Below are 21,117 nucleotides of genomic sequence, written 5' to 3'. Positions count from 1 at the left end.
AGTACGGAAATATATGTGCGAATTATAAATTGCGATTGGTAGTGATAAATAAGAGAAAATTTCAGTTAACTGAATTAAACTTAATTTCGTAATTTTACGCGCTAATACTACGTGCTGCTGCTACTGCTGCTTTTTGAAAGAGGTTAGAGCTAAAATTTATTATTTTTAATATAAAAATATTTGATTGGCCAATTGGAATTGCCTGGCTATGGCCGAAAAGAAAAGGAAAAACATAAGTGGGAACAAGTGCAGTTTACCACACTGCCAAAAATCTAGGCGCGATTTCCCCACCCTTAAATTGTTTAGTTTTCCTGAAAAGGATCCAACAATTTTAATGAAATGGGCGGAAAAGTGCCAATTTACGGAGGATTTTGTGGCAAGCACTTCATCACTGTTTTTATGCCACGATCATTTCTCCCCAGATGATATTGGGGTAAGATATCTGAGGAAAGGAACAATTCCAGATCGAAACCTAATGACATATAATAATAATGATGAAATTAATTTTAATGCTGTAAGGTCGCCTGCGCAAAAAAGATATCGCTCACAGTCCCCTGTTGAAATATGTCGTCAGTGTCATAAAAACACTAAAACATTAAAAGTGTTTCAAAAAAAATATATTTCTTATAAGAAAATGTCTGATGAAAGACAAATTCGAATTAAAATGCTGAGGAAAGAAAACTCAAATTTAAAACGAAAGATAATAAGGTTGGAATCTAAGTCCGAAAAAAACCTACTTTCTCAAATTGATAAAATCAATTTAACGGGAAATGAGAAAATATTGGTAAAAATGCTTCTGAAAGAAAAAAAAGGCACAAATACAAGATGGAATGATTCCGAAAAATTGTTTGCTCAGAGCATATATTACAGGTCGACTTCCACATATACGTTTTTAAGGGACTCTTTAAAATTAAATTTTCCCAGTCCATCATCATTACAAAAGTGGAACAGCATTAAAAAATTACAGCCGGGAGACAACGAATGTTTGTACTCAGCCCTTAGAGAAACCATTAAGGAAATGAATGAATCGGATAAAGAATGCATATTAACTTGTGATGAAGTAGCAATAAAAAAAAACTTAACATATAATGTATCAGTTGATATAATAGATGGACTAGAGCATTTAATTGATCGCTCTAATAAAATGGGAAGCCACATTTGCGTATTTGTGATTCGGGGTATTTTAAAGAAATGGAAATTTATATTGAACTATTTCGTGCCGGAAACAAATATAAAAGGCGATTGCTTAAAAAAGCTTATTTATAAAAACATTAATATTGCTGAAAATATTGGGTTCAAAGTAAGGGGTGTTGTTTATGATCAAGGAGGTAACAACAGAAAATGTACCTCATTACTTGAAGTCACCAATGAGAAACCTTACTTTACCTTAAATAGTAAGAAATATTATATGTTTTATGACATTCCGCATCTTTTCAAATCTATTAGAAATAATTTTCTAAAAGCTAATTTTGAAACCCCTGACGGACGAGTTGACTTTGATGTCATCCGAGAGGTTTATGAATTAGATCAGGGATCAGTAACGAGAATGACTAAATTAACAAGGAGTCACGTTAATCCAACTAGATTTGAGCTAATGCGGGTATGTTTGGCAACTCAGACACTTAGTCACACAGTTGCAGCGGCAATTAAAGCTTGTAACCAAAACAAGCAATTTAATCGAAATAGTCCCGAAGTTGCAGCTTCTACTGCTGCATTTGTCCAAAAAGTTAATGATTACTTTGATTGCCTGAATAGCAGAGTATTAACTGACAAAAACCCCATGAAATGCGCACTTCAAGTAAACAATACTGTTTGGCATAAACTGAAGGAAATGCAGGAATACCTAAGGAGCGTAAAATATCACGGTAATAATATATATTGTCTTGATGGCTTGATCCAAACTACTGAAGCTATATTTGGACTCGTCAAAGATATATTTAAGGACCACACGGACCACTTTTTCTTTTTAACAAGTAGAGTTAACCAGGATCCCCTTGAAAATATATTTGCGTGCGTTCGAGCAAAAGGTGGTAACTGCAGAAATCCTTCAGTTAATGAATTTAATGTAATAATTGCCAAGCTTATATCCCTACACATTTTTAAATTTTCCCAAAACTCTAATTGCGAATCAGATGATGATGTAATGTTGCCAATAGAGTTCGATTCGATTATATATCAGCCTTGCATTGAAAAAAAAGAAATACAGCAGCAAGAATACTCTGTATCATTTTCTGAAATTGTAGAAGGCAATGAGAGGTACTTTGACCAAAATATAGATAATTTTTTGTGCAATGATATACCCATTGAATTAACTTCGAGTAGATATTTTGTTGGATATATTGCAAAGGGATCCAGTTGCGATAAATGCAGATCGGTAATTTTAAAAGAAACCGAGCATTTAACAGCTCCATCAGAGCTTTTTATACATGAGAAAAACTACTCGACAGAATCGGACTTTGGAAAACTAAAGGCACCATCTGATCTATTTTTTAATATTTGTAAAATACACATTAAAGTTTTTGAAAATATTTTTAAAAATAATAAAAAACAAATGTGTATACAAAAATTTATTGTAGACCAATGCATTAAGTGCACAAATGAGAGTAGTGATTTCTCATTATGGTTTCATGTAGAAAATGAATGTTATGAGCATAAAATAGATCTTTTAAAAAAACTTATAAAAGTTTTGCTTTTTAAGCATTGCAAGTGGACTGTTATTGCTAATAGACAAAAAAGTCAAGCTAAACTCAGCATTTTATCTCATAAGTGAAAAAATATAAACATTCAAATAATTGACGACTTTAAAAATTAAATTATATAATTAAAAAAAGAGGCGATATATAATAAAAAGCAATAGTTAGAAAACTAGCTTAGTTGGGGAACATGGAAATGTTTTAATGTTAAACATTTAAACATTTCAAGTCGACTCGAAGGTCATATAAATATAAGACCCCATTACAATTGTAATGGCCTCCCCGTGGTGTTCCCTGGGTACCGATTATAATATATTACATATTATTAATTATCAATATAAATATAAATATGTAAACGGTAGCTAATTCGAGCGGCGCTTTTATCAAACGAATATTAAAAAAAAGTCTTTCAAACCATAATAGTTACGAATCGAAATTGACCAAAACATTAATCAAATTTGTTTCTTAGATCAAAATTGATTTCGGCCCGAAAATCGTCTTCTAGCACAAGCACGCACACATACACACTATCTCCTTTATTGTTTTTACTCACACAAGCAAGTCAATTCTATTTTTAGATTTTTACGCTCTCAATTTTTGGCGAGCGAAAAGAGAGCAATTTCGGCCGTCACCAAAAAAGTGGCTGCATAGTGCAAAACCAATGTATGGCCGTTACGCATCTTGTTATTCTAATGTCTTTGGTATGAATATGTCTTATCAACAAGCTTTTGAACTGCGCAGTCGCTTTGCGATTTGAAATGTCGGGGATTTTTTTGGGAGCCGTCAACAGAAATCCACAATAACCGGACTCTCGAGATCGGGTTCGCCACAGTTCAGTTGGCATCGGACGTTCGTCTTGCGAAGATCGATCTCGGTTTGTGGGTAGCGCGGTCTCAACAAATCATCTCAAGATGCCGAAAACAGCGGCAGTTACCAGTCTCCCAGAAGAACCGACAATTAACGCGAAAAGATTTCGCCTGGAGCTTCTCTATCTCTGTGCAGTGCTGCTAATGGTTGTGGCTTTGGCTGCTGGCTATTTCACGTGGATGATGTGTGAGTCATCTAAACGGATCGAAGATTGTATAAAACTTAATAGCCAACACAATTCAATTGTTAACCTGGTTTAGCCCACTCAACAAGTTCGTCAAACAAGGGCCTCCACATACTCGATCGCAGCGAATGGCAGGGGGAACCACCCAGTGGGAAGTACCCGCACCTCAAGCTGCCCGTCGCCAATGTTATCATCCACCACACGGCGACCGAAGGATGCGATCAGGAGGTAAGTTTTACTTGGGAACTGTCAATAGAGAGTGATTCAAAATTGATTTAAAATTTACTTGAAACCAGTTTGTTTTACTTAGTTCACTGAGGTAATTACTTAAGATTTACTGGCAGGCTTAACGATAAAATATTTTAAGCTTCGTAACTGTTACCGACTAAATCATTTAGCCAATTAATTTTAGAAAAAGCTACAAAAATTTAAATAAATATACAACCAAAACTTTTCTTTCTTGCCATAAAAAAACCCCCGCTTGGCGACATACATAATTTTCGGAAAAAACCCCCTTTCTTCGGCAATATTTTAAGATAATTAAACTTTTGCCAAGAGTTTTGGCCTATATGTGTCAACTTAGAGCTTGAAGCTCTTAAAGTTACATGCAAACTGTTTACTTAGACATATATTATATCTTAAATCTATTTCGTTGCAGGATGTTTGCATATACCGCATGAAGATCATTCAGGCGTTCCATATGAAATCTATGGGTTGGGTGGACATCGGCTATAACTTTTTGGTGGGCGGCGATGGTCAAATCTACGTGGGCCGCGGCTGGCACATCCAGGGTCAGCATGTAAAGGGATATGGTGCCATCTCCGTGAGCATAGCCTTTATCGGAACCTTTGTGAATATGGAGCCACCAGCTCGTCAAATCGCAGCAGCCATGCGACTGATGGACGAGGGCGTACGTCTACATAGATTGCAGCCAGATTACCATATATATGCCCATCGTCAAGTTAGTCCCACCGAAAGTCCTGGTCAGAAGCTTTACGAGCTGATGCAGAACTGGCCTCGTTTCACACAGGATGCAACATCATGTAATGCAGTTGAAGAAGTGAAAGTATGAAAATTTATTTATTTTTAAAATTTATTTTCAGTGCGACTGCTGAGCAATGAGACTGTGAAGCTCGTTACCCGACCTTATTGGTTGGCCCAGCCGCCTATAGGGCCACTTACTCCTTTGAAGCTGCCAATTGAGAGCGTAAGATTTGTGGCCACCAATACTACATCGTGTTCCACTCAAGCCGAGTGCACTTTTCGTGTGCGCCTCTTGCAAAACAGGCATATTGAGAGCAATGGATATAAGGACATTAACTACAATTTCGTGGCGGCTGGGGATGAAAACATCTACGAGGCCAGAGGCTGGGATCACAGCTGTGAACCTCCAAAGAATGGAGATGAACTAGTCGTGGCCTTCGTTGGTCCTTCAAGTAGCAATAAAAAGATAGCCTTAGAACTAATTAAACATGGCATCAAACTGGGCCATATAAGCGAGAACTATACTCTTATTGACGACTCAGAAAAGTCATAGAAAACTGAAAGAACGGGGGAATGAAGCTTTATCAGTGCCATTCCTGTGCCATTTTTCAAAGTGATATTAGTTTAAGATCTTATATTAAGCATCGAAATTCTCTCAAATCCAATGCGTCACAATCTCCTTCGTATTTATAGAAATAAACATGCCTTTATTGATTTTCAACAGCTGCTATCTTTTATATCTCGTTTGAACGACTAACATTTTTGAAAACATATTGCAATTTGTTTTTGATTAAAAAACCTGACTGGTTTCTACTTAACGATATATACAGATGACACACTTTGTGCTTACAACAATTGGCTAAATGAAATTCGTAATTGGAAATTTTAAACCGCGAACATGGCTACTACATAAAACTTAGAAAATTAGGCTACAGTTAGTGAGACGATATCCAATTGTAGAGGATTTGATTTAGTGGTCCAAGATGCGCATATTGCCAGACACGATCTTGTTCTCCAGAATGGCTCCAGCAGGGATATCGATACGATCGCCATGGTTGGCAATGATGATCACAGTGCCCTGCGAAATCAGATGAAGGCGTTTTATGAAGGCGTATATTCAAAGGACCATGAAATATTATTTAAACTTACGCGCAATGAAACGCCACGACCGAAAGTCACATCTCCGCTCACGGTCAAGTGATCCAGCTCAATGATATCCGGGATGTTGGCGAAGCGACCCAGGAACTCCTTCACCTTTGAAAAGTGGTTCTCACCCAGCTTGACGAGTGGCGTGGTAGGAAACATTCGCTGTGGCGACATTACCAGGCTGCCGTTTTTAAGGGTATACAAATTTGACATGACAAGCAGCAGATCTGAGGACTTCTTCACGGGCAAGAAACGGGAGCGTGGCACATTGATGCCGATGGCGCCATCAAAGCACTTCATGGCCGCACCCACAGCAGTCTCCAGCTGAATGACACGGGTTCCGTTCTCCAGCGTCTTGTTGTTTACAATAATTTCCATGTTTAAGGTACGCTCACGCAAAACACGATCGATTGCTAAAATATTTGAAAAAGAGAGTAGTATTTTAGGCTTTTTTTTTTTTTGGTAATTTTGATCATGACATACCTGCCAGGTTGGCCCAAATGTTGTTGGTGTTAAAGAACTTGAAGGTCTTAACCGACTTAAAGTCATCCACGTGCTCTGGGGGAACTTGTGCAATTTCCAGCAGGCGCAGCTTGTTTTCCATTTGAATGAGAGTACCACCCTGAACAAAAATAAGAAACAAATTATTAAGTATTCAATTGTATTACAAATTTGTCCAACTATAATCTCACCTTAACGTCAGCACGGGTCTTGTCAGTGACCTCCATGACAAACTCCACAGGAGTGGTGGCTCGCTCCTCGCCCACCAGCTTGTTGAGAATGTTCAGATCGACGGTGGCGCCCAGGTTATCGATGTTGGACAAGAAGCAGTACTCGCGGCCCTCCTCGATGAACTTCTTCAGCAGACCAGAGTTGCGGAAGGTATCGTAGAAGTCACCGTGTCCAGGTGGGTACCAGCTGCAATAGGAATTAGTTTAGCGCGTTAAAAATGCTGTAAGTCCAAGGTACTTACGCCTCCATATCCTTTTCGACATCGAAGTCTTTGGCCACCGGCAGGTAGTGCTCACGACTGATGCGCGGGAAGCAGCTCTGGTTGAAGGTGTGGATCTGCACACGGAATCCCTTGTACTTGCGCACGATCTTCTCGGTGTCCTCGTCGGTGTTAAAGGAGTTCATCAGTACCAGCGGCACATTAGCATCGTAGGTCTTGTTGAGGTGCTCGATTTGCTGCACGGTCAGATCAAGGAAAGTAAGGTCCGAACGCACGGGAATCACACTCTTGGGACCATGGCAACCCATGGAGGTGCCCAAACCACCGTTCAGCTTGATGACCACCAATTTATCCAACATGTTGCGGATCTAAATACAAATCAATCAAATTCTTAAAAGTTCTTCAACATTAAATATCATTATGGTGGAATTGGTTAAGCTGCAGTGATAGCCAAATTGCATTAGGGTTTAGTACTACAGCGTAGGTATTACAAACTTAAGCCAAACTACAACAAAACTAGATTCAAAATCTAAACAAAGCGTCCAAAGCCCAATGAGATTTAGATTTGAGCGGGAGCGAAAGAGATACATATATATACACATATTGAGAGTGAGAGCCGAGAAGCGCAGAAGTTTAGAAGTTTAGGTAAGGGAAAACGCTTTACCTCATTCTAGGTGCGATACACACGATTATGCATAGTATTTATAGGCAGACATAGCCATATTCAGTATTCAAATCAAATAACATGAAAATATGCAAAGTTGGTAAAACAAATATCATCAGGATGAGTTCGACTGGGTTTTTGTGTTCGGTAAAAAGTTGTGATTGGGATCGATTGGAGTGTTTAATCTTTTGTGGGTCTGAAGACAAGCCCTCCGCATACCTGCTCGTTCTGGGGCGACTTTAGATTCGAGTAGTTCATCACAGCATTCTCAGGCAGCTTCTGAATCTTGTTCCAGTCCAATGCGGGACCCTCTGAAAAAATAGAGCAGTTATTAAAACCCATATTAAATGCATATTTCTAAGAGACTCACCTTCCTGAATGAAACGTCCGAACAGATCGGCGAATCGACCCATTTCTGCCTTGAGGGCAGGCTGGCGGGCCTTCTCGGTGGTCTCCAGCAGGCGGTCCACATCGTGCTCCAGCAGACGCAGGGCATCCCGTTTGGTCACCTCATGGAACTCCTTTGAGTCGGAGGGTGCTCGCTGGTGGCCGCGCACCTTTACAAAATATAACGCCAAAACCAAACCATAAGTTACACTTGGAGAAACTTTTGAGCCGCAACGATTAGTGTGGCCAGCAAAGCGCATCCGGCAGATGCACTCAAGTGACAAAATTAGTGGAGGAAACGCTGACAAAATTATTGCTATTGCTGGAGCTGTCGTAAGTCCAATTACAAGCTTGGGTTGCCACTCAGACGAGGGCGTTGCCAAAGACCAAGGAGACTCTGGATCGGCGACAGTTTTCCCTCAAACCTAGTGATGACAAGTCGCTGGCTGCTATTAAGTTTGCTACTCTATTTGGGTGGCCAGGAGGTCTCCTCGGGTGTGATGGACAACTTTGGTGATGGTTTGAAGATGGCCGGCCAAATGTTTGGCATCAATACGGCCGCAGATGTGGCAAATCTGGTGGCCAAGGCATTCTCCGGCAAATCTATGACGAATGTGCCCAACTTGATAAGCTACGTCCAGGGTGGATTCCAAGGAGCGCAACCAAACAACGGCGAGGAGCAACAGGAGGAAGATCAATCGGAGCAGCAATCAGAAACGGAAAATGCCCAGGAAGAGCCTCCAGTGGAGCACCACAGCACCCGAAAAACTCCACCTATAACCTTCGACTCCGGGCAAATTTTTGCCAATATGATGAGGATGGTGGGTTTCGATACACGGAAAATCGGAGCCCTAGCCTTAAATGCGCTAATTATGGTTGCTCAGGCAGTAAGTTCAAAACACTAATCTCTTGTTCTAACCTTAACCCCGTAATATTTCCTTCAGATTGGCAGCACCCTGCTGCAGGTTACTCGAGGCGGAGGAACATCTTCGATCGATGCCACGGAATCCCTGTATGAATCCAGCGACCAGCGACCCCGTTCCCTTTCCATCGGATCGCCCATCGATTGGTTTATGCAACGTACAGATCGGTATAGCAAAAGACTCATCAAGGATATCATGGATCGGAATCTGCCCGAGTACATACTAGAAATGATCGAGGCCAAGGAAAAACCGGAGGAGGGTCAAACCGTTGGTTGCTTGAAGCTTCTAATGTGCAAAGGTCAACCCATCATTTGGGGAATGCAGGATTCGCTAAAGAAACGCCTGGCTGGAGAACCCGAAGAGCCCGAGGATAACGATAGCTTCTTTAACAAGAAAGTCTTATTTAAACACTTGCCCAGTCTTGAGGATTTCAGGAACCACAGTGCTAGCTGTGAAGTCAAGTACCATGAGGAGTGCCCCAAGAATGCAACTACTGGCAGCTATCTTTAAAAGCACTACAAAACATAATTAAGACATTATACATTCGTAAATGCACGGAAAAGTTTTTCAAATTTATAGTTATTATCATATGCTAACAACGGTCTCATAATAAAGGGGTCTCAGTCCTGGAGGCAAAGTGCAGAAGTTTATTTTTACAAACACAGTTATAGCTAATTGATGGTCATAAATAATGTATATATTATAGGTTATTTTTGAAAGGTATAGCACAGTAAACAATGTTTCACTAGTAATCATCTAGTGAACCCAGCAAACCCTGACCAATTACCCGTTTAATGATGAGTTCGACATTCCGATTTCGTCAAGGATGATTACGGAGATAAGCCCCAGGCATTCGGGATTTTGAGCCCAGTCTAATGTCCCATGAAACGACCTCTAAAAATGCAACTGCCCCGCAATGTTGTGTAATAATTAACAAAATCGCTCGTTTGTCAACCGCCTCTACAATCGCTGCCGGCTGATAACTAATCTAGGGAAATTATAAAACCTCACCGTGGTTTTACGATTTCGGGATCTAATCGCTTAATCTGCGCGTTCCTAGAGTCATGTACCCGTAATTTCCACGTCACATCAATATCGCAAAAGCGTGGCCTCTTAATCAATATTAGATTTCACCATTTCCATAATTTTGAGCACCTCAAGCCATTAATGCAATCTACGTTATTTCAGCATGACGAAATATAGTTCAAGCAACTTGGGCGATTTGTTATCAAGCTCTGTTCTTGGACCTTTCATAACAAGCCTATGTCTTATCGATACATAGCATGATAATAATGATTTAGGGAATGGGAAGTCATAAAAAGTACAATTGTTTGTCAAATATTTGCAATTTATCTATAGTTTTGGCATTGACATTCCGGCAAGGTTGCCATTAGCTCTTGCAGATGGCCAAACCCCGATATATGTACGTGGGGCAAACAAAGAAAAAAACCAAAAGAAAAACATTTGGAAGAGCAAAGACAAACTGACGATTGGCGCCACCTAGCGTTCGGATCGGTTTGAAGCCTTGTCAATCAAAGCAGACAAATGCAACTGACTTATGCAAACTAATTGCTGTAATCGCTTTTATTTTGCTGTTTACTTTTCGAAATCATTACGCAAAAGACGGAATAATGAGCAAAGGGGGAAGAGTGAAAAAAAAAAACAAGTGCCACGCCCACGGCGCCTACGACGATGCCAGACGATTGCATGTGGGTTATTTATAAAGCAACCGCACTTTCCGCCAATGAGCCATTCCGAGCCCCAACGATAAGCCGAAGTCAGAGGGCAGGTGCTTGAACTTCGCCAAGGTCAACATGCTCGAGATAATTTGCTAACGCTTCATTGAGGCTTCTACTTGTGCCGCTCTTTGTTTTTTTTTTTTTTTTTTTTTTTTTGGTAAAAGGCTTATGCACTTCATTATGAACTCATAACATAGAGATCTTAAAGATCACACGCGCCAATGTTTAATATCCGGTACTTATAGAGTATATGGGTAGATTGTATTACAGGAAAATGTCTTTGGTGGAAATATGTAGGTGTTGTAGTTATTCAAGTAGAATCCAAAAAGTATGCTATCCTTAGAATACAAAAATATATCTTACAACATCGATATCTAAGGAATGCAATCCTGTGCAATGAAGCTCAAAAGTAGTTGTAACGTGTGGTAATTTGGTAATTGCATTTCTCTTCGCAGATAAGATACAAACGCATACATGTCGTATAAGATGCTTCAGTCCCACGTTTTGTTACAAAAAAAACTTTGTTCCTTCCCTTTCCAGTTAAAAATAACTGATTAAATTGCAAAACGTATAAAAGTTTGGTGATTACTGGAAGAAGTAAGAAATTGTAGGTCGACATAACTGATAACCTTTTGAATTTACGCGTTAATTTTTTTTTTACATGATAAGAACATATTTACAGAGGTTTGTTTGCCACATATGTATATTTTTGTGCTTTTTTTTATTAACAACTCGTATATTTCGTTAATAAATTGCAGTTTTATTTCCTTATTGAATGGAATTTTTATGCAGTAATAACTGATTTTTCAAGCAAAGCTCGTTTTTTAATAGTCCACAAAACATAGACGATTGGCAGTTATGAGAAACATAGATTTAACTTATTGATCTTGGGCCAAATATAAAATTACACGGTCATTCTAGAGAACTTACACCGGCACGTTCCAGCAGAACATCGATGGGTCTTATACCGGAGGGCATTGTGAACTATGGAGCACTTTATAATAATATCTCACTACGAGAATCTCAACTTTTCTCAAGTGTATTTGCCTATGCACTCGCGTTAGGAACGTAAGAACGAGAGGGAAGATTCACGCAAAAAACGAAGCTCTCCGGTCGAGTGTGCAATTGAAAATAAAGCTGGGATCCAAACGAAATTTGAATTTCAATACGAAATTTTTCCAACTCGCGACGGCGGCGGCGGCAGTGGCGACAGCAGCGACGACGTTGACGTCGGCAGTGGCAGAACGGCACTGAAAAACGCGGCGACAAGTGAAGTGATGCCAGCAACAAGTGATAGCAAAAAACAATTATATATATATGTATGTACATATGTATAGGAAACACCAACAACAAACAACTGCTGATAGATGAGAACATGTGTGCGTAATAGTTGAGCAAAACAAAAATTGAACAAAAGAAACAAGTATGTGGAAGTACAAAGCCGGCATTTGTAAGAAAGGGGGTGGGGAAATGGTTGACGTGAGAAGAACGGGAGCTTATCAGTCGGGTAAAACAGGAACAATTCTTTTCCCGGTTTCTGCTACTACATTTCCCTTGGCATGTTCCAGTGATAAGAACTAAGCAGATATATATTCCACGAATATTCCAACAGACAACAAATACCAAGCTAATTCTTTTTTGTTGGTTTCCCCAAAACGACACTCACACACACACTTGTGAACCCATGGCACCGAAGGCGACACACGCCCTGTATGTGCGCTTGAGGTCACTTGAAGGTTAGCGCTAAGCAATTGCCAATGCATAAAGCAGTGGAAACCAAAGGCAAAAACCAGTCAAGAGGGCAATCCGAACTAAGGAAATTGGCCCATAAATAGAGTCCAACTGGAACCGGCAAAATGCGTTGGAATATGCAAGCTGCACTCACACACAAGCGCATTCAGAGCGGCTTGGAATGAGAGGGAGCGAAATGTAACGGGAACCCCATTTGCCACCATTACCTTTCAACTGTAAACTTTAAAACTTACCTTGGCTTCATGTGGAACATCCAGCATTTTGAAGTTATTTATTTGTAGAGTAAAGCAAAAGTAAATTTAACACTTGGGTAATTTAGCAATTAAGCGTCACTAATTTAGTTGTTTTGCTCCCTACACACACACACAAATGGAAAGCAAAGAGAATGAGAGACACACTAAACCCGCAGCTGTATGCGATTAAATGGGTTCTCCCAAGATTATTGGCCGCTGTTCCGGATTCACGACACAAACAATTAGAACGGGCGCTGCGATATTAATTTATTGGCTCAATTTTGAAAGATCTAAGCGTTCTCTGCAGCTGCTGCTTCTTCCTCTTTGCCACCAGCTGTTGCGCACAACAGCTCAGAAATGTAGTACAACAGCACGCTGTTAGTCAATCAGCTGTGACAGCAAAACAAAGAGCAAAGGGAGTGCAAAAACTAAGCAAAATTCCAAAAGGAAGCCCTATTATTCGGAAAAGCTAGGAAAAACTTTAAACGCAGCCCCATTACCGCCTGAAAATAACATCAAATTCCGTTTAACATCATGGGAGCCTGCCTTTCCTGCTGTGGCCAGAATGCTGAGGAAACCAACCTGATGCCTTCGCCTGTAAATTTTGATGTCCCTAAATCACAACCTTTCAAACTTTGTTAAAATCCTTGTGTGTCCTTTTCCAGGAGGAGCGCCGCCAGCAGCAGTTGGATGCGGCGGAAAAGCGTCGCCAAGAGAATGAGCATCGGGGCATTAAGAATCCAGAGAGCGTACGCCGGCAGCAACAAAGAGCGGAGGAACTGCAGCGCAGGGAGGAGGAGGCCGCCCGCCAGGGTCAAGGACAATCCAATCTAAGGGTGAGTCCCCTAAATAGCCTTTTCCAAGTTCCCAGACTAAACAGCACTTTGCTTTCAGTGGCAAACCAGCTAAGAGGCAGTGAATCACCATCCTGGTATGGCTTATAAAGCACTACCACATTTTTCCCTACATGTTTACTGCGTTTTGTGCAGGGTTTTTGTACTACTCCGTATTTGTATTGTTCATTATACACCTGTTGTCCCGATCTACGTATTTCACGAATCTTCAGAAACGTTTTACCACCATCTGAACTTTTAGCTGGCGACCAAAATGTACAACCAAAAATAAAATTCAAACCAAATTGTTATCAGTGATCGTAAAACACAAATGATAAGTTGAATACTTCATAGAAGGATTGGATCGACAAGGTCGAAAATAATATCTATATTGCCTATTGGTTTACTTTGTCATTCCTGTTTTAATAAATAAACCATTGTGTTGTAAATGGCATTTAAATCACGTATGTTTTAAATATCACATATTGGGATTTCATTGAAAACTCTGTCTTATATTATATTAAATAATAAGAGTTTGATAAGGAAATTAAAGTAACATTGTAATGGCTTTATTATGGAAGTACAATGTTTCCAAAATTCAAAAGTAAGTACTTTGGTCTTTTAAATACTTTTTACCGTAATAAAAAAAAAATCACCTAATAAAAACCAAAGTAAAAGAGAAATATATTGAATTATATATTACTACTTAAATTTAGATGTAGCATATTGAAATTTTCAGATCTTTGATTTCAAAAGAAATCGATTTCCAGTGACGGATCCAGATCCGCTTTTGTGGCTACGTCGATAGCTCGAACAGATGATTATCCACATCTGGTGGCTGCCTGTTTGGCCACCTGGTAACACTGCCCCATGGGGGTGGTGATAAAAGGGGGTGTTGTAATGAATTTGATTGGGTTCCAAGGCCGAGCGAACACGACTCGTTTATCTGAAAGTCAGCCAATCTCTTATACTTTGTTTACGCGCGATCCACTCACTGTTCACTTCGGTAATCTCCTCCTAAGAGGATTCCACTCATCGCTTATCAGCTATAAGTTATCAGCTAGAGAAGCTATGAATTCCCGCTCCCTCGCTGATAACACGGTTATAAGCTATCTCTGTGTGCGTGTGTGACTTGTAGACCCACTAGCTTCATTTGCTCATTGATCGGCGGTCACTCGACGCGGAAAGTTCCACGGAAAAGAGCAGCGACAATGGCAGCAGGTGCAACCAATCCGGACATCAAGCGGGTGCTCTCCATCCAGAGCCATGTGGTCCACGGCTATGTGGGCAACAAAGTGGCCACCTATCCACTGCAGGTCTGCCATCTTGACCTTTAACTCTCTCTCCCGCTCCCGCTTCCAATCACTTTCTATAATTGATTTTCTATTTATAGCTGCTGGGCTTCGATGTGGACCCACTCAACTCGGTCCAGTTCTCCAATCACACGGGCTACAAGACCTTCAAGGGCCCCGTTTCCAACGAAAAGGAGTTGGGTAAGTTCAAACACTATCATCTATTATATATTATAACCAAATATATTACTGATACTTTCAGCCACCATTTTCGAGGGTCTGGAGGAGAACGAGCTGCTGCCATTGTACTCACACCTCCTGACCGGCTACATCGGGAATCCACTGTTCCTGCGCCAGGTGGGCCACATTCTAAAGAAGCTGCGCCTGGCTAATCCTGGCCTGGTATACGTCTGCGATCCGGTGATGGGTGACAACGGTGAGCTCTATGTGCCCAAGGAGCTATTGCCCGTGTATCGGGACGAGATCATTCCACTGGCGGACATCATCACTCCCAATCAGTTCGAAGTGGAGCTGCTCACGGAGAAGGAGGTGCGCAGCGAGGCGGCTGTCTGGGAGGCCATGGAATGGTTCCACCAGCGTGGCATCAAAACAGTGGTCATTTCCAGCAGTGATCTTGGCCAGCCCGGTGTTCTGCGTGCCTTTCTCAGCCAGCAGAATGGACCCCGCCTGGCCATCGATATTCCCAAGCAGGGTGGCAAGGATTTGGTCTTTACTGGCACCGGGGATCTCTTCGCATCCCTCTTCCTGGCTCACAGTCATGGCAGCAAGGATATAGCCAATGTCTTCGAGAAAACCATCGCCAGTTTGCAGGCGGTGATCAAGCGAACTGTAGCTTCTCTGCCCGGCGGTGGAAATGGCCCAGTTAAAGCCGCCGAACGGGAACTGAAGCTGGTGCAGTCCAAGACGGAGATTGAACAGCCCCAGGTGCTCCTCAAGGCGCAGCGACTTAACTAGACCGCGGAAACCCATTTGAACTCAGAGGGAAACGATTACCTTTACAATATTTACTATACATGTATGCTCATTGCATTTGTTTACGGACAATAACCTTTTGATACCTTATGATCAGCATTTACAAGCATTGTTATAACGATAAATGATCAACAGAGTGACAAGTTAAGTACCATATATAATTGATAAACAACCGAGATCAAACAAATATATATGCTCATTATTCGGACAAGTTTTGATACCTTAAGTTAAAGTTTTATATGCATATTATACCTATTAACTATACAAATATAAATATATGACCATTGTAAAACTGAGAAGTGACAACTTGTTGACATCTCTAGAAAGACCCACACGATTCGGTTCTTGCCCTTGGCGAACAACAAGTGGCTATATAAGATTGCAGTCAGCCGGTCGGGAAAAACAAACCGAAGATATGTGGCTGTCGCTTATCTTTATTGCCTGTCTAGCCGGCGTAAGCAACGGATCCGTGGGTGGCGATGAGCAGATGCCGGTGGAGCAGGGCTTTGTGCCTCGCTATACTCCGGTGGCCGAGAGCAAGCGACAGGATTTGGATTTACCCGCTGAAGTGAGCGTGGAGCAGCAAAAGAGACCCACTGCCGGCGATAAGAAACCCTGGCGACGACTGCAGTACGGCTACGATGGAGTGCAATCGGCTGCCTGGGCTGCTTCCTCACCTCCAGCAGCCATTCTGTCCATTCTGAATCCCCTGCTCGCACCCGGACTGCTCCTTTTGGGTGTCAATTTGGGAGCACTGCTCTACATGCTGCTGGGACTCCTGGGACTGGCTCCTCATCGCAGTGGCAGCCCCGGTCGGATAGTCTCGCACCCGGAAACCAGTTCTCAGTTCTGGCCAGACGATCAGAGCTTCTACCACCGAGACAGACACAATCTGGGTGAGGGCAAGGAAACGGCTGTATATTTTTAGTAATAGCGCGTAACGCAAGGCTTTCTTTCAACTTATCAAAACAAATATAAAAAAGTACATAAATAAATTCAAGGTTAAGAAATGGGTCAAAAGAACTGAAAAAACGAACGGGCTAAAGGTTTGCAGGGGTTAGTGTTCTATCTATATCTATGGCTATAGCTATGGTTAATTTGAACATGAATCTGTCTCGGTCCCCGCGGAAGAGTTGTTACTTCAAGGCAAACACAAGTTGAAACCAACTGATGGAATTCAAGTGGCTACTTCTTCAGGCGGAACGAGGCGGCCCGATTAAATTTGACCAAAGGCGGCTCCTTACTGGACGATCCAAGTGGTTTTCTCGTTAGCGTTGAGGTGCCTGCAAGAGCTGTAAGTAGCAAATTGAATTAAAATCTTTGATTTATTAGGACTAGGTAGCCAAACTCACCTTTGGCCATTAGCGCTCGTGGACTCTTGCGCACATAGTTGGCGTTGTATTTCACGTTTTCCTTGGCCAAAGAGGCAGCCGCCAACGTTCTCTGAAGTCCTTGCGCCGTAAAGTGGTTCGACTTGAGTAGAGCTGCAAGCAAACACCAAAGTTATGAGCATTAAGTAGTTACGTCATGCTTAATGATTATAGGCCATGTCCAATTAAAAACATTTTGCTGCGATAAAATAGTTTATACACAACATTTGAAAAGCAAAACCCTACCCTTTTTGATCTTCTCATTGCCACCGCGCACATTCTGCTCGGATATCAGATCGCTGACCAGTCGCTGATGGACGCTCCTCGGCTTGGTGACCGTCGCCGTGAGAGCCTTTCTTGCACTACTGTTGCTGGAAGTACTGCTGCCGGAGGGACCCAGGACCTGCGTTTCGTTTAGATTTCGTGGCCTCTTAAAGGTTCTGTGCAGCTCTTCGGAATCTGATCCGGTGTCCTGGCTGTCGAAGTCCTCCATGCTCAAATGCAGATCGTCGTCGCTCTGCGCCGCTTGCCTTTGTCGCTTCTTGGCGCTGGCCGTCAGGCTGCATGAGGGCTCGTTCTCCTCCTTGTCGCTGCGCAGCACTTCAGGCACCACCAGCGGATCCATCTCGGCCATTTTGGTGTTGGCCTCGGAGTCGGCGAACCTCATCTTTCGCAGCAACCTTTCGAAGACCGCCTCAATCTCCGGCGTCAGCTTTTGCCCATCCTCCAGGCGGTCGTACGTCTGGTTGAGCACCTCACAGGCTGTGCGGAAGGACTTTCGCATCAGATCCAAGTTCTCAACCAGCTCCTGGTTAATTGCATTCACGTGATTGTTGAAGATATTCTGCTTGGTCAGCTGCAGCTCGAGATCCTTGTACTTGACATACACAATTAGAATCTGATAGGCCTTGGATTTGTTAACCTCCCGCTTTAGGCTCTCCAGATCCTGGTAGGCACTCTCCATCTTACTCAGCCAGCTGGGCAACTCCTCCTTGTACTTCTCCATCTGGCTGGTCAGTGTGCTCATGTAGTTCGCGAAGCGCCGGAAGTCCTGGAAAGTGTATAAAAGTTATTGTATATATTAACAAAGAAGAAAATGGTTAAAAATTAAATTTAAAACTAAGTATTCGTTCCAACAGTTTTTGAATAGTTTTCAAATTAACGCGCCAACGTAAGCTTTACGTAACGTGACCATACCTTACGTTTTGAGGTTCGTTACGAGTCTGAACAAAACAGCTGATGCTGCTTAATTGAAAATCAGTCCCGCACTTAATCCAAACAAAATAGCTTGAATTTCAATAAAATGCTACGAAGTGCATTGCATTTAGCTGCCCTCGGGTTGCGCCAGACCCGAGTGACCAGCTCCGCACCGAGATTACCATCAATCCTGCAAAATAATTCACAAAATGCGAAATACCTGCAAGTGGCGCGCGATTATGCAAAGGGCAAGGACAAAAAGAAGGAAAAAGGCGGCAAGGGAAAACCGGGCAAGGTGGAAATCAATGAGCAGCAGCTGCGCGAGATTCTCAATTTCGATGGCCTGAATAGCCAGATGCAGAAGTCCGTGATGCAGATGAAGGAGGACTTTGTGAAGCACCTGTCGCTGCGGTCGACCAGCGGTGCCATCGACACACTACGCATCAAAGTCGATGGCCAGGAGCACGAGCTGCAGGAACTGGCCCAAATCTCTCGCAAAAATCCCAAGACCATTATCGTCAATATGATTGGTTTCCCGCAAACGATTCCCGATGTCCTCAAAGCCATCGAAAAGAGTGGCATGAACCTAAATCCCCAGCAAGATGGCACTACTCTGTTCATACCCATACCAAAGGTCACCAAGGAGCACCGGGAAAATCTGTCCAAGAATGCCAAGGCTCTGTTTGTCAAATATCGCGATGCCATACGAGGCGTCCAGAACGAACAAATTCGCAAGCTCAAAAAACAACCGGAACTGGGCAAGGATGACGCCTTTGCCGCCCAGGCTCAGGTCACTGCCATCGCGGATCGCTTCATCTCGGAGGCCGACAAGTTGCTGGCCAGCAAGCAGAAGGAGCTGCTGGGCGACTAAGCTCAAGACCAAGACTGATTCTGCTCCAAAAGCCTTAATAAATCTAAATGTTTAAATTTAAAATTCATTGAGGTGACTTCTTAGTTGAAGAAGAACACTAAGGTTGGCATATTAATCCCATTTCATAACTAAAAAAAAGGGAAACAAAATCAAGCTTACCTCCTGGCACACTCGCTGGTCGACACACATCAGCTTCCTGAACTCCTCCAGTTCTTTTTTCAGGGTCTGCCGGTAGTTGATGTTCTTGATCTTGCTACGCATCCCAAGGACATGTTCCTGCAGCTGCCGGGCGGCCGCATATACAGCGTCTATCTTGCTGTACCACGACCTAAGCTCCTCCGGATCGAATCCACTATTGCCGGCGCGCTCCAACTGAGTGGCCTTCGCCTCCAGCGCCTTGTTGCGCTCTTTGAGTCGCTCGTTTTCGGCTACCACTTCGTCGATCTTCTTCACATAAAACTCGGTGGGCATCTTGGACTTAAGGACATTCTGTTTAAGAGTGGTGCGTATCTTCTTAGCTCGGCTAGCGTACTTGAGGGTGTTGTAGGTGTCTTCATAGGTCAGTGAGCTCATCGAGACATTGGCGACCATCAACGTGCGACAATTTCCGCCCAACGAGTCCTTCAGGATGCGTGTCAGGTTCGAGTCGCGATACGGGATGTGCTTCAAGCCGTCGGCTAGCTTATTAATGCAATTTCCCAAAGCTAAGAGACTTTTGTTGATGCTGGCGCCTTCCTTGAACCGCACCCCAATGCCTTTTGTGCTGGCCGCCCTCTCACTACCCGCCAGATCGATCATGGATAGTTTGACCGTTCTTTTGGTGTCAGTCTTACGCTCCGTGATCCTGATGTGCACCTGGAAGATGGCATGTGACCTGGAGCTCTCTGCATTGGCATCTGTGGGGTGCTGGGTGCGATGAGAGTTGCCCAGCATCAGCATTCTCAGCAGCTCCTCGGCACTGTAGATAGGCGTAAGACAGAGACCACTGACCACCACGCCATTGGTGTCCTCGCGGAGCTTCAAAGGGCCCGATTTGGTTAGGAGATTCATCACATGCTCGTTGTACACCTCTAGATAGGATACACCCACATCGAACTTGCGCACGTCGCTCTGCGCTTGGATCTTTTCGAACAGATCTTGCATGGTGAGATAGGTCAGACCAGGATGAGCCTCGCTGCCCAGCATTGTGAATGTTTTTCCGGCGCCAGTGGCTCCATACACGAACACCGAACAGTTGTATCTGTGGGTGGATTGGGTATGTGAAGATTAAAATGATCATAGATAGATGTATAAACCATTACTTACCCATTTAGAACAGCGTCGACCAGCGGCGCCGTACACTCCTCGAACAGATCCTGGTTGGAGTTGTCTATATCGAAGACCCTGTCGAATTCCATGGTCAACTTTTTATTCATCCGCTTGGTGATGTCGCGGTACGGTTGTTTGGCGCCCTGAAAGAAGAACTCATCGTCCTCCTCGTCGGGATCGAAGAGTAGTGCCGATCGATCCATGACTTTGATAATACTCCGCTGTTTTTGCTCCAATTCCCGGACATTATACGGCCGTACGCGAACCGCAACTTTTATATTCGTGTGCTGCTCCGAAGGCATTTTCGATATAATGCTCTTTCCCCGTCACTTTGCTATTAATTAGCCTAGAGTATTTAGCCTTTTTTTGTTTTCACCCCTTTTGTTTGATCCAATTACAATATCCTCGCACATATAATTTTCTTGTACAGCCTGAAGTGATCGTTGTTGTTTGAATCGGTGCTATCGGCGGTTCCGCTTTGGGGGCATCTTTATCCCATTTTCTATGCGCGCTTGTCCTTCAATTTTGAACTGTATTTTCAGGGCTGCTTTGGTGCTTATCGATAGTATCGACTTGATGAAATATTATGAAAATTAGTTCTGTCCAATATTTAAAGCTTATCTGAGCTTACTGGGAAGCAATAATATTGTGTCTTAATAATAACATAATAACTAAATAAAGCTGATAATCATTTTCTATAGTTAACAGGGATTAGTATATACCGTAAGA

General features: G+C 42.6%; 8 protein-coding genes across 12 annotated transcripts; 6 read left to right on the top strand and 2 right to left on the bottom strand.

The window, feature by feature from the left end:
• The first annotated feature begins 3,364 nt into the window (after positions 1–3,364).
• Positions 3,365–5,451, top strand: LOC6532595 (peptidoglycan-recognition protein LF). The gene is made up of 4 exons (XM_002093303.3): positions 3,365–3,746; positions 3,821–3,972; positions 4,403–4,787; positions 4,848–5,451. The coding sequence occupies exons 1-4, from the start codon at positions 3,605–3,607 to the stop codon at positions 5,279–5,281; spliced, it is 1,113 nt and encodes a 370-aa protein (XP_002093339.1). The 5' UTR covers positions 3,365–3,604; the 3' UTR covers positions 5,282–5,451.
• LOC6532593 (UTP--glucose-1-phosphate uridylyltransferase) lies at positions 5,415–12,783 on the bottom strand. Of its 4 annotated transcripts, none has more exons than XM_015193959.3 (9): positions 12,525–12,783; positions 7,861–8,047; positions 7,710–7,801; positions 7,491–7,496; positions 6,848–7,194; positions 6,567–6,792; positions 6,358–6,496; positions 5,878–6,287; positions 5,415–5,806 (listed from the first exon to the last, which is right to left on the bottom strand). In XM_015193959.3, exons 1-9 carry the CDS (start codon positions 12,549–12,551, stop codon positions 5,699–5,701), a joined length of 1,542 nt encoding a protein of 513 aa, XP_015049445.1. In that variant the 5' UTR covers positions 12,552–12,783; the 3' UTR covers positions 5,415–5,698. The 4 variants fall into 4 exon arrangements, with proteins under 4 accessions (XP_015049445.1, XP_002093337.1, XP_015049447.1 ...); XM_002093301.4 differs by lacking the exon at positions 12,525–12,783 and adding an exon at positions 11,470–11,673; XM_015193961.3 differs by lacking the exon at positions 7,491–7,496 and having other exon boundaries at positions 12,525–12,780.
• On the top strand, positions 8,052–9,450 carry LOC6532594. Its single transcript, XM_002093302.3, has 2 exons — positions 8,052–8,764; positions 8,822–9,450. Exons 1-2 carry the CDS (start codon positions 8,309–8,311, stop codon positions 9,308–9,310), a joined length of 945 nt encoding a protein of 314 aa, XP_002093338.1. The 5' UTR covers positions 8,052–8,308; the 3' UTR covers positions 9,311–9,450.
• A 108-nt stretch (positions 12,784–12,891) lies between the features above and the next one.
• Positions 12,892–13,817, top strand: LOC6532592 (small VCP/p97-interacting protein). 2 transcript variants are annotated; one of them, XM_039374506.1, is made up of 4 exons: positions 12,916–13,121; positions 13,190–13,360; positions 13,419–13,455; positions 13,514–13,817. In XM_039374506.1, exons 1-3 carry the CDS (start codon positions 13,059–13,061, stop codon positions 13,431–13,433), a joined length of 249 nt encoding a protein of 82 aa, XP_039230440.1. In that variant the 5' UTR covers positions 12,916–13,058; the 3' UTR covers positions 13,434–13,455; positions 13,514–13,817. The 2 variants fall into 2 exon arrangements, with proteins under 2 accessions (XP_002093336.1, XP_039230440.1); XM_002093300.2 differs by having other exon boundaries at positions 12,892–13,121; positions 13,419–13,817.
• A 428-nt stretch (positions 13,818–14,245) lies between these two features.
• Positions 14,246–15,868, top strand: LOC6532591 (pyridoxal kinase). Its single transcript, XM_002093299.3, has 3 exons — positions 14,246–14,673; positions 14,751–14,850; positions 14,912–15,868. The coding sequence occupies exons 1-3, from the start codon at positions 14,569–14,571 to the stop codon at positions 15,622–15,624; spliced, it is 918 nt and encodes a 305-aa protein (XP_002093335.3). The 5' UTR covers positions 14,246–14,568; the 3' UTR covers positions 15,625–15,868.
• Positions 15,869–15,919: 51 nt separating this feature from the next.
• On the top strand, positions 15,920–16,570 carry LOC6532590. The gene has a single exon (XM_002093298.4). The coding sequence runs from the start codon at positions 15,920–15,922 to the stop codon at positions 16,568–16,570; it is 651 nt and encodes a 216-aa protein (XP_002093334.2).
• LOC6532588 (kinesin-like protein KIF18A) lies at positions 16,564–20,926 on the bottom strand. Its single transcript, XM_002093296.4, has 5 exons — positions 20,386–20,926; positions 19,240–20,320; positions 17,259–18,063; positions 16,995–17,126; positions 16,564–16,934 (listed from the first exon to the last, which is right to left on the bottom strand). Exons 1-5 carry the CDS (start codon positions 20,688–20,690, stop codon positions 16,828–16,830), a joined length of 2,430 nt encoding a protein of 809 aa, XP_002093332.1. The 5' UTR covers positions 20,691–20,926; the 3' UTR covers positions 16,564–16,827.
• LOC6532589 (ribosome-recycling factor, mitochondrial) lies at positions 18,246–19,143 on the top strand. Its single transcript, XM_002093297.4, has one exon. It carries the CDS (start codon positions 18,316–18,318, stop codon positions 19,078–19,080), a length of 765 nt encoding a protein of 254 aa, XP_002093333.1. The 5' UTR covers positions 18,246–18,315; the 3' UTR covers positions 19,081–19,143.
• Positions 20,927–21,117: the final 191 nt, after the last annotated feature.

This window comes from Drosophila yakuba, chromosome 3L, assembly GCF_016746365.2.
Source record: "Drosophila yakuba strain Tai18E2 chromosome 3L, Prin_Dyak_Tai18E2_2.1, whole genome shotgun sequence".
Classification (NCBI taxonomy): Eukaryota; Metazoa; Arthropoda; class Insecta; order Diptera; family Drosophilidae; genus Drosophila; species Drosophila yakuba.
Note: the sequence above shows the minus strand (reverse complement) of the source record. Positions and strands in the feature narration are given on the sequence as shown.

What these genes read in the sequence shown, in the direction of transcription:
- LOC6532595 (XM_002093303.3), top strand. Translation starts at nt 3,605, where the DNA reads ATGCCGAAAACAGCGGCAGTTACCAGTCTCCCAGAAGAACCGACAATT. An exon ending in CTATTTCACGTGGATGATGT is followed by an intron (nt 3,747 to 3,820) that starts GTGAGTCATCTA and finishes AACCTGGTTTAG; the next exon opens with CCCACTCAACAAGTTCGTCA. An exon ending in CCGAAGGATGCGATCAGGAG is followed by an intron (nt 3,973 to 4,402) that starts GTAAGTTTTACT and finishes ATTTCGTTGCAG; the next exon opens with GATGTTTGCATATACCGCAT.
- LOC6532592 (XM_002093300.2), top strand. Translation starts at nt 13,059, where the DNA reads ATGGGAGCCTGCCTTTCCTGCTGTGGCCAGAATGCTGAGGAAACCAAC. An exon ending in CCAACCTGATGCCTTCGCCT is followed by an intron (nt 13,122 to 13,189) that starts GTAAATTTTGAT and finishes GTCCTTTTCCAG; the next exon opens with GAGGAGCGCCGCCAGCAGCA.
- LOC6532593 (XM_002093301.4), bottom strand. Translation starts at nt 11,517, where the DNA reads ATGCCCTCCGGTATAAGACCCATCGATGTTCTGCTGGAACGTGCCGGT. An exon ending in GTCGAAAAGGATATGGAGGC is followed by an intron (nt 6,793 to 6,847) that starts GTAAGTACCTTG and finishes TTCCTATTGCAG; the next exon opens with CTGGTACCCACCTGGACACG. An exon ending in CATTTGGGCCAACCTGGCAG is followed by an intron (nt 6,288 to 6,357) that starts GTATGTCATGAT and finishes CAAATATTTTAG; the next exon opens with CAATCGATCGTGTTTTGCGT.
- LOC6532594 (XM_002093302.3), top strand. Translation starts at nt 8,309, where the DNA reads ATGACAAGTCGCTGGCTGCTATTAAGTTTGCTACTCTATTTGGGTGGC. An exon ending in TAATTATGGTTGCTCAGGCA is followed by an intron (nt 8,765 to 8,821) that starts GTAAGTTCAAAA and finishes TATTTCCTTCAG; the next exon opens with ATTGGCAGCACCCTGCTGCA.
- LOC6532591 (XM_002093299.3), top strand. Translation starts at nt 14,569, where the DNA reads ATGGCAGCAGGTGCAACCAATCCGGACATCAAGCGGGTGCTCTCCATC. An exon ending in TGGCCACCTATCCACTGCAG is followed by an intron (nt 14,674 to 14,750) that starts GTCTGCCATCTT and finishes TTCTATTTATAG; the next exon opens with CTGCTGGGCTTCGATGTGGA. An exon ending in TTCCAACGAAAAGGAGTTGG is followed by an intron (nt 14,851 to 14,911) that starts GTAAGTTCAAAC and finishes TGATACTTTCAG; the next exon opens with CCACCATTTTCGAGGGTCTG.
- LOC6532589 (XM_002093297.4), top strand. Translation starts at nt 18,316, where the DNA reads ATGCTACGAAGTGCATTGCATTTAGCTGCCCTCGGGTTGCGCCAGACC.
- LOC6532588 (XM_002093296.4), bottom strand. Translation starts at nt 20,690, where the DNA reads ATGCCTTCGGAGCAGCACACGAATATAAAAGTTGCGGTTCGCGTACGG. An exon ending in CAATGAGAAGATCAAAAAGG is followed by an intron (nt 17,127 to 17,258) that starts GTAGGGTTTTGC and finishes GTTTGCTTGCAG; the next exon opens with CTCTACTCAAGTCGAACCAC. An exon ending in ACGAGCGCTAATGGCCAAAG is followed by an intron (nt 16,935 to 16,994) that starts GTGAGTTTGGCT and finishes TGCTACTTACAG; the next exon opens with CTCTTGCAGGCACCTCAACG.
- LOC6532590 (XM_002093298.4), top strand. Translation starts at nt 15,920, where the DNA reads ATGACCATTGTAAAACTGAGAAGTGACAACTTGTTGACATCTCTAGAA.